Genomic DNA, 12949 nt, shown 5'->3' with positions numbered 1-12949 from the left:
GATTTTGTTGTTTCATTGACGATGCCAATCAATGGTGTGATGGATCTGCCTGATTCGAGCAGTCTGTGTCTCTGTAGGCATCGGATTGATGGATCTTAATCAATTACTGTCGGGATTGAGTCAATATCGGGCGACATTCAACGCCTCAAGGAATAGACATTGAGCTTCCCATTGAACTATCAAAAGTGAGAATAGACTCGTCTCGCTATACTCTCCCGCGCATGGGTATCTTCGCTGCTTGCCTCTACACAAATGCACAAACGCACAACCACAAAGCACGGTATGCACAACACTGCACAAGTGCCCCAGCATGGTCACCTCCTTACCGACTTCTGCAATCAAAGCCCAAAGCCACCCTCGTCCTCGAACATCTCCAACGCAGCCAACTTCGCCATCCGATTTGCCTCGTCCATGGCCTGCCTTGCGCGTTCCTGCTGCTGCCTTTGAGCCGTCTCCTTCGCCTTTCCATTTGTCGCGCCATTGGTCCGCTGCACCGCTCCACCCACGGCAATATCATCGTCACCCATGAACGTGGACGACGAGAGTTGCGACTGGCCGAAGTCCCCATTAGCGGCTTGATTAATCACATCCAACGTGTCCGCCTCGTCGCCATCGGCATCAACATCGTCGTCCGAAGAGGAGGCGTCGTCGCCCAATTCGATGGCGGTATCACGATGGCTGCCCAAGATCGGAGCCGAAGGAGGGCGCATGCTTGGGCCTTTCCCACCAACGTTGGACCGTCTCGCAGGGATCTGCTCGTCAACGAAGTTGACAGACTTCTTCTTCTTGATGGCCTTCGAGGGGACGGTGGCTTGCACTTCAGCCTGGAGCTGGTCACTTGGAGCAATGGCGCCCGTGCTGGCCCTCGCGGCGCGGCTGGCAGCCATGCCTTTCTCGCGGTAGTTTTCGGGCAGGGCCTCCGGAAAGTCGTCATCTCCCTGGCGCTCTTGCAGGTAACTGGGCAGGCTACGCCGGCTGTTTCTCTCCTGCTTCTTGCCAGGCGCGGAATTGATTGCCGACCAGCTGCCACCGTTGGCACGCTGGTTGTCTTCATCAAGCTCCTCGTCGAACTCATCATCAGACCCGATGTCGACCTCCTCGTACTCGACCCGACCTTTGCCGCCTCGAGTGACACCTTCTCTCCTGGACTTCGCACTTGCGGCAGTAGGCGGCATCGTATCTCGCTGCACGCGTTTGCCATTGGGTAGGCGCTCACGGTAGCGGTAGCCATATTCCTCGTCCTTCTCGACCGGCACAAGTGCTTTCTTGGTCGAGCCGGTGAGGATGATTCCATCGCGCATCTTTTGCTCCCGACTGACGCGGTTGTTGGACGGTGTTTTCTTTGGCGCAAGATCAGACTTGAGCAATGCGTCAAGGTCTTCTTCCTCGTTTACAGCAACGCCGCCATCGACATCTTCGTGCTCGGCATCGGCGTCCGCTTGATTTCCATCGCTGGGTGCGGCGAGGGCAGCAAGAGCAGTCTGTTGCGCCAGGACGTGGGCAAGCCTCGCGCTCGAAATAGGTAGCTTAACGATTCGTTTCTTGCCCTTGATAGCCGCCTGCAGCATGATGAATCGCCCTTCGGCCTTTGCCTTCTCCAAAGCCTTCCTCTCCTTCTCCTTCTCGAATTGACGTTGTGCCTCATTCTTCGCTTTGCTAGCCGAAGCCCCAACTGCAGACTCTGCCAAGTCGAAGGAACGGAATCCAGCTTGCATGAGACGGGGCTTCTTTTGCTTGGGAGCCTTGGACATGTTGATATCCTCGAAATCATCGTCGTCACCGTCACCGCGGCTCCGCTTTCGGAATGGTCGCAGCTCGTCGCCGTTGGGAGGATCGGCGCTGTCGTCACGATCATCGCCTGGGTATGGATACGAATCATCGTCACCTGGCTGAGGATACATCGTCGCAGGCGGTGCTCCATATCCGGAGTAGCCAGCTTGCGCAAGCGGTGCGTAACCTTCTGGTATTGTCGACGAAGATGCCATCGGTGCTGCGGGAGCCGCAAGAGACGAGTTGGCCTCTCGCAACTGTCTGGCCAACGCTGCCTCCTCATCTTCGTTAGGCAGGGCACCGCTCATCAACGCCGGATCAATGGCGTCTGCAGTTGGCGAGTATTCCATTTCGACCTGAGTAGTATTGATCATATCGTCATCCTCGTCGACTTCGACGTCGCCGTTCTCCTTGTTCCTTCTCGCCTCTTCTCTCGCTCTCTGGAAGCGACGAGACTCGGTCGCCTTCTCGGGCGCATCGTCTTTCAGCCAGTTCAAGTTGCTGACGCTGAAGTCCACCAAAGCCTCAACACTGCGCGCATCTGCCACCTTCTTCGTGTCGTGGCCAAGCAGCGTTCCCTTGGGCTCGTAAGGTTGCATTTTGCCTTCCTTCTTGCATGCGCCGGCGAAGCAGATACCCAAACAATGCGGGCATTCCCAAGCGGGATCTTCCATGATATCGATGGGCATCTTGTCCCATCCGCGAAAAAGAGAGCCATAGCACCACGAGCGGTCGCAAGTCGTACACTTCGCCATTTTCCACGTAGGATGCCGATGGCAGCAGACGTGGCATGGCAGGTTGTTCTTGAGAAAAGTCTTGCTCTTCTTCTTGGTAATCTTCCTGACCTTGCCATCATCACCAACCACGATTTCCTCGTCGGACGAATCATCGTCCTTTGGTTCTTCCGATTTTTTGACGTCTTTGAATGGGCGACGCTTCAGCTGCTCCTTGCACACTTCCGCAAGAGTCTTCTTGCCAAGTTTCCTGCGCTCCTCGATCAATGGCAGTGGAGTCTTCGCGTTTTGACCTTGGTCAAGCTCAATGATCATTTTACGCCACACATCGTACTTGGTCTGCAATTCTTTCCATCTGAACTGCTCAACCCATCGTAATCCACTGACGCAAGCGCATGATCGTCCCATGGTATAGCAGTCCATGCACACATCGTAAGGATCACCTTCTCCGTCCTCGGTGTGGTGTCCGAGCAAGTCCTTGCAGTTCCCGCATGTCAGGAATCGGTTGAAGATGTTGCCTCTGCAGTAAGCGCAAGTCACGTTCGAGTCGAATGGCAGATACTCCAACGACTTTGGAGCATCGCGATCCTCGGGATTAAACATTTCGCTCAACATGATCTGGCGGTAAAGTGCGAACAAGCGTTTGAAGTCTTTGATGAGCTGTTTGACTTTTCCAGTATAGAGCAGTTGGCTTGCGGCGTCCGGAGGCATGCGCTTTGCCTGAGTCATGGCGAGCGTCAGGAGCGAGGCATATTTCTGAAGAGTGTAGTAGACAATCGCTTTGTTTTTATACTGCTCTTCGCGGCAGACGATGCGACTGCGTGGGAGCGCTTCGTTCATCGCCATCTCGAGCGTTTCCACCGTGGTGCGGTTCCATGCCACCTTCATGGTGCGAGTGCCTCGATTCCAGACTTGGTGCGGCGCCAACGGCGGGATAAGAATGAAATCTCCAGGTCGTTGCTCCACGACGTAGACCTTGAATGGGGCTTTCTTCCAGGCCACGACTTGCGCAAAGTGGTTCTCGACTTCAATGTCGTGACCGAGAACACTGAGCCAATACTCAGACACGAGATGCCGGTCTTTTGACTCCGTCATGAACCAAATGGACGAGCCAGGCTTCTCCGCCTTTCCCTCATCGGAGACGGTATTCGACGCTTCGACCATGATGTTCTGTCCAAGTGAAGCGCACATCTCCCGATGTGATGGCGTGTAGGTTCCTTCGTGACCAATGTAGCACATCAGATTCTCTGCGCGCATGTCCGGCGGCAGAGAGCTCATTAAATCGCCAGCTCTTGCAATGCCCTTGCCGAGTCGTCGACCTGGCACATTGTTGTCCGGTACAGCACCTGGGCCACCGACCTCGCCCGTGCTGTCGTTGAGATATGACAAATTCGCTGGGATGTGCTCTTTCAACTTGTCCCACCATACCCCAGGGCAATCAATATCCTTCAGGTAGACTCTTTGCCTTCCCTTTTCCTTGTATGCGCCGGGCTTGTCAAAGAATTGGTTAGTCAATAAGCCCATGTTGTTCAAGTAGTGGGCCATGGTCAGAGGCAGATTCTCTTTTGCTGTCAAGTTGCGTGCGTTCTCAACCTTGTCTCCGCAGTTGTCTCGCAGCCACTTTGGGGTGAAGGTCCAAGGATCCAATCGCTCCTCGAAGTTGTCGATGACAAGCGGCTTTCCTCCGACGATGACATGCAGCGTGACAAGCTTCTCAAATGCGGCCATACCCTGCTGTTCAATCATATCGCAGCTGATCCGGTCGACATAGGAAAAGTTGGGCGTCTGCTCGACAAGGGCTTTCAGGTTGAAGTCGGGTGCGATCGGCTCGAACGACGCGCGAGGGCGTTGGGCCGGCATGATGGCGGTGTGACGTGGATCGATATATGACTAGAAATGGTATCGATCGTGTGAGAGCGGGCGGCTGGAGCGACTCTTTGAAGTCGCGGCGTCTGGTGTGTCGCTCAGTCGCGTGCAGTCGCCAACGCGGTCGGATCTTGACAGCGTTGCAGTAACGGCGCACGACTTCTGCGAGAGCGCACGGCGGTGAGAGCAGCCTGATTTATTTATCAGGTGCAAAACTGTGAAGTCGGAGCGCAATGCGCGGGAGGTGGGCGCAAAGAGTGAAGTGGAGGTAGTGGAAGCTCGATGGTTTGCGAAGCTAGGAGGTAGAGGTTGAACCCTCGACAGGCACGAAGTGTGCCTCAGGCAAGAACCACACTAGAGATCGGCATCTTTTACCAGCAAGCGCGATCTGCATGTTCTTTCGTTCGCATCTGACTTACATGTTCGCATCAATGCGATGAAGGAGAGGCGGAGGAGACAACATCACGATGCTTGCTCGTGTTGCGCCGATGTCGCGCTCACCGGCTTCGTTGCCCTGTCGTGGAATGAGACGCGCTGGTAAACCTCACTTCCAATGGCTTTCATTCACTTCGACGCTAACATCGACAGACCCGCTGATATTATCATCACAACCACGAGTGTTGCAACTGTTCAAGCCCGCTTCGCGATTGGCGTTGCTAACGAACCACCGGCAAGAGCTCGCTCTCAAGGGCAGACTTCCATCACATGTCAGGGAAAGCCTTCGATTCGTCTCAACGACGATCACACCGTCCTCGAAGAAAGCATCTGAGAACGACAAAGTCTCTCCTTACAGCCCACCAACTACAGGACTGCTATCCTACCTTCCAAGTTCCGTCGTACCCTACGCCGAACTCATCCGCCTTGACAAGCCAGTCGGAACCTACTATCTCTTCCTGCCATGTCTGTTCTCAACTCTCCTCGCCGCTCCACTGGCCAGTCCTATCGCTCCACCAGTCACAGTCGTTTCCACAGCTGCGATCTTCTTCTTCGGTGCTCTGATCATGCGAGGAGCAGGATGCACCATCAACGACCTGTGGGATCGCAATCTCGACAAGAACGTGGCCCGAACTCGACTTAGACCTCTCGCTCGCGGAGCTCTTACGCCCAAGCAAGCCGTGCCGTATCTTGGTCTTCAAATGTTCTCCGGCTTGGCGTTACTCCTTCAACTTCCAGCTGCTTGCTTTTGGTATGCCGTTCCATCACTTCCCTTGGTGGCAGCATACCCTCTGGCTAAGCGGGTCACGAATTATCCGCAATTCGTGCTAGGTCTGACGTTCTCATGGGGTGCAATGGTCGGCTTCCCAGCTCTGGGCATAGACCTACTCTCAAATAATCCAGCTTTCATCTCTGCGGCGTGTCTATACTCAAGCTGCGTCGCTTGGACTGTCGTCTACGACATGATCTACGCCTATCAGGATATTCGGGACGATGCGAAGGCAGGCATCAAAAGCATTGCGTTGGCGCAGGAAGCCAATGCGAAAATGTTCTTGTCGGCTGTCGGAACATTGCAAGTGGGATTGTTGGCAGCAGCTGGAGTCGCGGTTGGAGCGGGACCGGCTTACTTTGTGGGTGCTGTTGGAGGAGCTGCCTCAACATTAGGCTACATGATATGGAAGGTCAATCTGAGTGACGTGGTGGACTGCTGGGCTTGGTTTCGTAAGGGAGCCTGGTTTACTGGAGGAGCCATCTCCACAGGCTTGGCTGCGGAGTACATGGTACGATATCTGAGCGAGGAGAACGAACAGGAAAAGTCCCACCCATGATAGACTCGCCTCTGATCGACCGGGTACCAGCACTCACGGAATGGAGAGATCCCGCTCTGTGAGCGGACTGCAACGGGAACGGGATTTGAATAATTACACCTGAGACATGCATGCATAACAGCAACATGCATTGAAATCTCATCGACAGAGTCGGATCCTCTGCATGTCTCAATCCGCTGTGCGAGACCTGCGTGAGCATGCACAGCAAACAAACTTCTCATACATGCAGATTCGCACGAACGATCGAGTGTTCTTATACCGCCAGACTGTCACCCGTTGCCAGCGATCCGTCCTCCAAGCACACCGCACGACTATCGAAGCAAACATACCATCATCAAACAATTTTTACCAAGATCAGAATCGACAAGACCAATAATTCCTTCCATTGGGCTGATCACCAACATGTCGGAACCATTCCTCCAGATCACGATCTTCCCTGCCTCTCGCCACACCTCTGATCGTCCTCATGCGGTTCCTCCCATTGCTGCTCCATCTTCTCCTTCTCTACCAGCCCCCATCTCGAGCGCTTCGAACGCGTCGACTTCATCCCCTGCTTCGGCCGTCCGATCTACTGCTTCGCTCCAGTCAGCCTCAAGCGCCCCTTCTACAGTACTGTCCTCGTCAACCCCAGGAACTCAGACCCACAACTCACCGAATCCCTCCGAAGCCAGCTCGCTTTCAAGCTGGGGAACAGCCCTCGTTCAGACCGTCGGTGCTCGATTTGCAGCTCTGAGATCCGGTCTCACCTGGCCTGGAGCAGGACGTGGAGATCCCATCAGCTCAGGATCCCGCAATCATCCACAAGCCTGTCTTCGTGACAGTCACGGCGCCTCACCCAACCAGATAGCCCTTGGCTGGGCGTCTCCATTGAGCCCATGCTATTGCGATCTGTGCGTCAAGCTCGCCCGTGAGCGCGAGAGAGAGCGTGAGATTGCTGAGCTACCTTGTGGGACTCCAACAAACATCGATGAAGCCAAAGAATCGGTCACTGCAACCTTCATCTCTCTATACGAGAGCCAGAATCAAGAAGAGGTCACTGCTGCCCACGAGCATGCAATCGATGGCGAGCGAGAGGAGCAGCAACTCGCTTCTCCCGCTGCCTCGGAATCCTCCACGCACGGTGGTGCTGCCGCCTCGCCTGACTCGCAACAACCATCTCAACAAGACCGAGACAACGAGATCATCGCCACGCAGGATCATCTCATCACCCAGCTGTACGTTGCAGTCGCCGATAGGGATCATCTCATCACCTTGCAGGCTCGCCAGCTTGATCATTACGAGGCCTACGCTCACGGTCGTCGTCGCCACTCCAGCCATCGAGAAGTGATTCCACCTCCACAACGACCCAACACGCCCTCTTCCACATCGACTTCGCCGTCTTCGCCCTCTGCAATGTCTTCATCTCCGTCATACCACACTCACCTGGCGTCTGAATCCTCGTACGCCATCGCTACACAATCTAACGAGCACCCTGGCTCGACCATATCTTCTCCTCATCAGCTCGGATCTGATCGCCTTGCGGCGCATCGTGGTTCGGTCATGGAAGCTGGAGTAGAGCTTGATCGCACGGTGGTCGGTGGGGTTGAGATTCTGCAGTCGGGGAGGGGAGTGCGAGTCTGGAGAAGAGGAGGATGATACCAGGTCATGGTCAGTTTACCAGACAGTGCATGGAATGCGGGTTGTCTCCTGTGTATTGTAGTATTCACGGGCAGAGGATCGGACGTTGTGGCGGACGAGAACAACTGACTGGGACAATCAAGCGGAAAAGACAAGATGCAAACGATAGTTCGGACATCGACATAGACGCACGGTTTTGAGAGAATTAGACCATGTAAATACTCTCACAACTCCAAACATGGTATCAATTATATCGCAATTTCCAAATGCCATCCAGCTCAACTCATCCTCCTTGCCCCATCTAAAACCCCTCCAAACTCCTCCCCTTCTTCACCTCATCCCTCCACAACTCCCTCTCCCTCTTCGTCTGCACACCCGGCCCCGCATACGTACTCCCATACTCATTCCCCTGCGCCCACTCCTTCCCTTCACCCTCCCCCTTGCCACCCTTCGTTGCCCGTCGACTATACCACTTCCCATGGCAAAGCAGATAATACAACCTGAAAGCCAAAAACGCAAACTTATCCCTCTCCAAGTCCTCGGGATACGTCGCGCCCAGACTCACCGCCGCGGAAATACCCGATATACACGCCACCTCGTGGGCATTGACGAGCGTCCAGGATGCCGCGTAGCGGGTGTGTCGTTTTCCTTGCAGCAGCCACATCCAGGGCACGACGAAGAGGTAGTGCGTCCAGGAATGGCAGAGTTGATGCCACCAGTCCTCGCGGATGATTTTCGACTTGTCGATTTCGTCTCTCGTCCAGAGGTGGGAGTCGCGGTCGTTGTTGAGGAAGATAGTCTGGAACACGTGGTTTTCAAAAGGGACTTCAGGCGGAAATTGGGACTGGTAATTCGTGCAGTCGAAGCACATTTCCAGTTTGGTGAGGTCTTGCTGGTACATGCGGATGAGGTACATTGCTTTGAAGTTTTCTTTGGCCCAAGAGGTGCGGTCGGACATGTCTTGGGAGTTGATCTCGTCGACGGCGAGGGAAGGGTCGTAGAAGTTTTCGTAGTACTTTTTCATGTAAGCGGTGTCTTGGTGGGTGACGGTAATGTCGTTGGCGAATTTGGCGGAGCCGAGGATGCGGGATTCGAGGCTGGTGATGGTGGGTTTGAGGAGGCGTTTGGCTGTGTCGGTGAGGACGCAGAGGACGATTTCGTCGTATTCTTCGGTGGTTTCCTGGGCGGAGGCGTCGGCGTGGGGTGTCGCGCCGGTCCAGGCGGAGTTGGGGTTGTGGCCGTCTTCGACTTTCGTGCGAGGGATGACTTTGACGACGACGCCGGTGGAGTCTCGCTTGACGACTTGGGTGACTTCGGTGGAGAGACGGATGTTGACGCCCTTCTTGATGAGGTTGTCCTTCCAGGTTTGGTAGAATTCGGACAGGTTGGGAAACACAATCATGGGAGGCAGATTCGACGCAATGCTGTTCTTGTCTGGAGGGTACCACATGCCGTAAGTAGGACTTGTGCACAGTCTCTCCAGCACCATCGTAGGCACTTCTGGTGTATAGTTTCCAGTTCCGAGGAAGAGAGCGATCATGGGCAGTGCCACCACGTTGGCAAACTCCTCCGAAAACCGGAACAATTTGACCAAAACCTTGATGGGCATCAAAGCGAAGAATATCTCAAACATGCGAACGATCTTCAACATCTTGAAGAATCGCTGAACCTCCTTGGCATGCTTCTTCAACATCTTTGTCGGGTATACATTGCTCCAAAACTGCTCGCCCTTGCCGAAGGAGACCTGCAACTTGACGGGATCCGCACGAAAGCCATTGCGAGCGAACATGGTCATGGTGTGGTGGAAGATGTACGAGCCTCCCTGGACTCCCTGATTGAGCCATGATGCTCCTGTCTTTTCCTTGTCGATCGGAATGGCGTAGGCCTGGCCACCACAGTAGTCGACGGCGTCGACGAGGGTGATGTCGAATTGATCGGGATGATTGGCGAGATGGTGGGCGCAGGACATGCCTGGAGAAAGACATGATCGTCAGCAGGGGTATATCGAGATTGGTACATTTTGTTGAACATACCAGCAGCACCAGCTCCCACAATCAAAACTCTCTTCTTCCTCTTCTCCTGTCCCTCCATCTTGTTGCTCATGTCGAAGCTCGTCTGAGCGGGTTCCTGCTGCTGCTGGTCGAGGAAGGGATTGCTGTTGTCGGTCATGTCCGGAGGTGAAAGCTCAGACTGGACGCTGGGAGAATGAGACGCCCCTCGTACGCACTCACACGACTATAAGAGGGATGGAATGCACACGTCGAGACACGCCCATCGTTAGAAATCATCATGACCAGGGCATTTTTGATGACGACGTGGATCGCGTCCGATTGCCGACGTGACACAGATTAGGTTCATGCCGAGACCAGATGGATCTAACCAGAAACAGGCACAGCTCCTTCCATCCTTGTCCCCGCACTAGACCAGGATCTAGGCCCGAGTGAGTGAAGCCGACCGCACCGCCGTGTTTTGATCCGAATGTCGGACTCGACCTCATCTCCCTCGTACAACTTCTCAACCGATACGAGGGTTGATAGCAACAAGAACAACAACACTTGACCATGTCTTGGGACGAGGAGAAACAACATGGCCTCGCTGAAGAGATCATTACCGAGGCACCTTCACAATTGCCACAACGACCTCTAACAACACAAGAGAAACTCGAAGCCACCCGATTCGACTCGAGGACAATCCACTCCCGAGACGCGTCTTCAAGCAACAATGGCTTGGAGTCTCACATTCAACCACATACCAGCATCCTCTCCCGTCTACGCAACATCGAAGCAACGCTCGATCGAAGATTAGGCGTCGAATCCGAAGCCATCGACCGCAAGTTGCCCGAAGACCGCAGACCCCAACCATGGCACGCCCAACTGAACATGGCCTTGATCTGGACCTCCGGAACCATGAACATCAGCTGTTTCGCGACGGGATTCATCGGCTGGCAATTCGGTCTCAGTCTCAGGCAGTCGATCTTGATCACCGTCTTCGGCTCGTTGCTCGGTGGCGCCGTGTCTGGCTTCTGTGCGACGATGGGTGCGCCGACCGGTTTGCGACAGATTTCGATATCGCGGTATAGCTTTGGGTGGTACCCGAATAAGATCGTCGCGGCGTTGAATACGATTCAGCAGTTGGGTTGGAGTGCGGCGGGGTGTATCACCGGTGGACTTGCGTTGACGGCAGTCTCGAACGGGAGGGTCTCGGTTGTGGTGGGGATCATCATCATCGCTACTTGCAGTCTGGTGATTAGCTTCATCGGACTGCGAGCGATTCTGGTGTATGAGAAGTACGCATGGTTGTAAGTCGAGGGTCCGCCACACTCGTCGCCAGACAACTTGCTGACTCCACGATCACAGCATATATCTCATAGTCTTCCTCATCATCTTCGGCCAAGTCGGTCCCCACGCCGACAACAGCACTCCCTCCTCCCTGACCGGCGCAGACCTAAGCGGCGCAGTCCTCTCCGTGCTCGCCATAGTCTACGGCTCCTCCGCCGCCTGGGCCACCATCGCCTCCGACTACTACGTCCAATATGCCGTAGACGTCTCCCGCACCAAAGTCTTCCTCATGACGACCTTCGGAATCGCCCTGCCCACATCCATCGGCATGGTCGCCGGGTGCGTCGTCTCCTCCGCCATGAACAACAACCCATCATGGAAAACTGCATACGAAGAACAAGGACTCGGATACCTCATCGCCGACGTCCTCCATCCCTCCGGCTTCGCAAGTTTCATCCTCGTCCTCCTCGTCCTCTCCGTGATCGGCACAAATGTGCTAGCACTCTACTCCGCTGGCTTATCCTGCCAACAATTCGCACGGCCGTTCGCCAAGGTTCCACGCTTTCTCTGGACTCTCGCCTGTTTCGGAGTCATCATTGCTCTCGCGCTGGCTGGCCGCAACTCCTTGCTCGCATACCTGCAGAACTTCCTTAGTCTACTGGGGTACTGGTGTACGAGCTACTTCGTTATCGTGTTCAGCGAACACTTCGTCTTCAGGAAAGGTGACTTTGCGAACTATGATCTGGACGGGTGGAATACGCCGGCGAGATTGCCGGTGGGGTGGGCGGGACTCATGGCGTTTATGTTGGGAGTCGTGGTGTGGGTGTTGGGGATGGTGCAGACGTGGTTTGTTGGGCCCATTGCGAGGACGATTGGGACGAGTGGAGGGGATGTGTCGAATCAGATGTGTTTTGTTGTGACGTTGGTGAGTTATGTGCCGGCGAGGTGGTTGGAGTATAAATTTTTCGGACGATGATGATGGTTGTGTACATAATGATCATGAATGAAAGTCAAAGACAGCTGTTCCTAGTGTGAGTCCAAACTGGTCGTAGCCAATGCTGGACTTCCTCGTTGCCTGTGCTTGTCCCGCCTCAGAGTAGAGGGCAGTTTGTCGCCCAAGATTAATCGTTCTCGCGCAGCCTGGGTCTTCCTGGCCGTCTGAATTGCCGTGTCAAAGTCGTTCGCGTAGGTATCGAGCATAGCAGTGATTCTGGACCCGATGTCGTCGAGTTGACCGATGTCGTCGAGTTGACCGATGTCGTCGAGTCGAACGATGTCGTCGAGTCGAACGGTGTCAACTGCCTTTCGCTTTCCTGGTTTGGTTGTCAAGGACTTCAAGGTCCTGATAATTTCAGCTGCTTCTCGCGCATAGGCCTCGCCATTGACTGTGACTGTGAACTTGTTAGACACCGTTCATCAGCGGCGTAGACCGCAACAGCATACCTCCTAGAGGAACGGCTATTTGTGAGAGCGCTTCCAGGTGCTGGAAACTTGTCCGGTGAGAACTTAGGTGTTGCCGCGCCACTCTTGCCGTCGAAGCCCAGCTCTTGCTCGCTTTGTGGTATTGCTGCACCATTTCGATTGCAGCGTCTTTGCCGTTGTTATCTGCGACGGGATAAGACGACGATGATGATATGACGTCTGATATGATGTCTGATATGACATCTGGCTCGTCCTCGGGAGGTGGTTTCCGTGCACGCGACACGAGGTCGCTCAAATTGAATTTGGGTGACATGTCCAATGGCCCTTGGATTCTCACGGCGACTCCGACAGACGATGTCGAGATCTGGCTAGCTGGGGATTCCACTTCTTAATGTACAGCAGTTGACTACGGTGTGGTGAGTGGGTCTCGCTTGGAAGCGAAGGCGTAGACTGTAGGTCTTCGAGCTTTGCTGACTGCATGGCGACCATCGGATCCTCC

General features: G+C 54.6%; 4 protein-coding genes across 4 annotated transcripts; 2 read left to right on the top strand and 2 right to left on the bottom strand.

The window, feature by feature from the left end:
- Positions 1-338: 338 nt before the first annotated feature.
- Positions 339-4364, bottom strand: MYCGRDRAFT_97131 (uncharacterized protein; the record flags this gene model as incomplete). Its single annotated transcript, XM_003847937.1, has 1 exon — positions 339-4364. One exon carries the CDS (start codon positions 4362-4364, stop codon positions 339-341), a length of 4026 nt encoding a protein of 1341 aa, XP_003847985.1.
- Positions 4365-4792: 428 nt separating this feature from the next.
- Positions 4793-6133, top strand: MYCGRDRAFT_77528 (uncharacterized protein; the record flags this gene model as incomplete). The annotated part of the gene is made up of 2 exons (XM_003848057.1): positions 4793-4907; positions 4959-6133. The coding sequence occupies 2 exons, from the start codon at positions 4838-4840 to the stop codon at positions 6131-6133; spliced, it is 1245 nt and encodes a 414-aa protein (XP_003848105.1).
- Positions 6134-8051: 1918 nt separating this feature from the next.
- MYCGRDRAFT_50857 (uncharacterized protein) lies at positions 8052-9841 on the bottom strand (the record flags this gene model as incomplete). Its single annotated transcript, XM_003847936.1, has 2 exons — positions 8052-9721; positions 9784-9841. 2 exons carry the CDS (start codon positions 9839-9841, stop codon positions 8052-8054), a joined length of 1728 nt encoding a protein of 575 aa, XP_003847984.1.
- Positions 9842-10311: 470 nt separating this feature from the next.
- MYCGRDRAFT_50627 (uncharacterized protein) lies at positions 10312-12004 on the top strand (the record flags this gene model as incomplete). The annotated part of the gene is made up of 2 exons (XM_003848058.1): positions 10312-11048; positions 11107-12004. 2 exons carry the CDS (start codon positions 10312-10314, stop codon positions 12002-12004), a joined length of 1635 nt encoding a protein of 544 aa, XP_003848106.1.
- Between the last annotated feature and the right edge of the window lie 945 nt (positions 12005-12949).

Source organism: Zymoseptoria tritici, chromosome 12 (assembly GCF_000219625.1).
Source record: "Zymoseptoria tritici IPO323 chromosome 12, whole genome shotgun sequence".
Taxonomy (NCBI): Eukaryota; Fungi; Ascomycota; class Dothideomycetes; order Mycosphaerellales; family Mycosphaerellaceae; genus Zymoseptoria; species Zymoseptoria tritici.
Note: the sequence above shows the minus strand (reverse complement) of the source record. Positions and strands in the feature narration are given on the sequence as shown.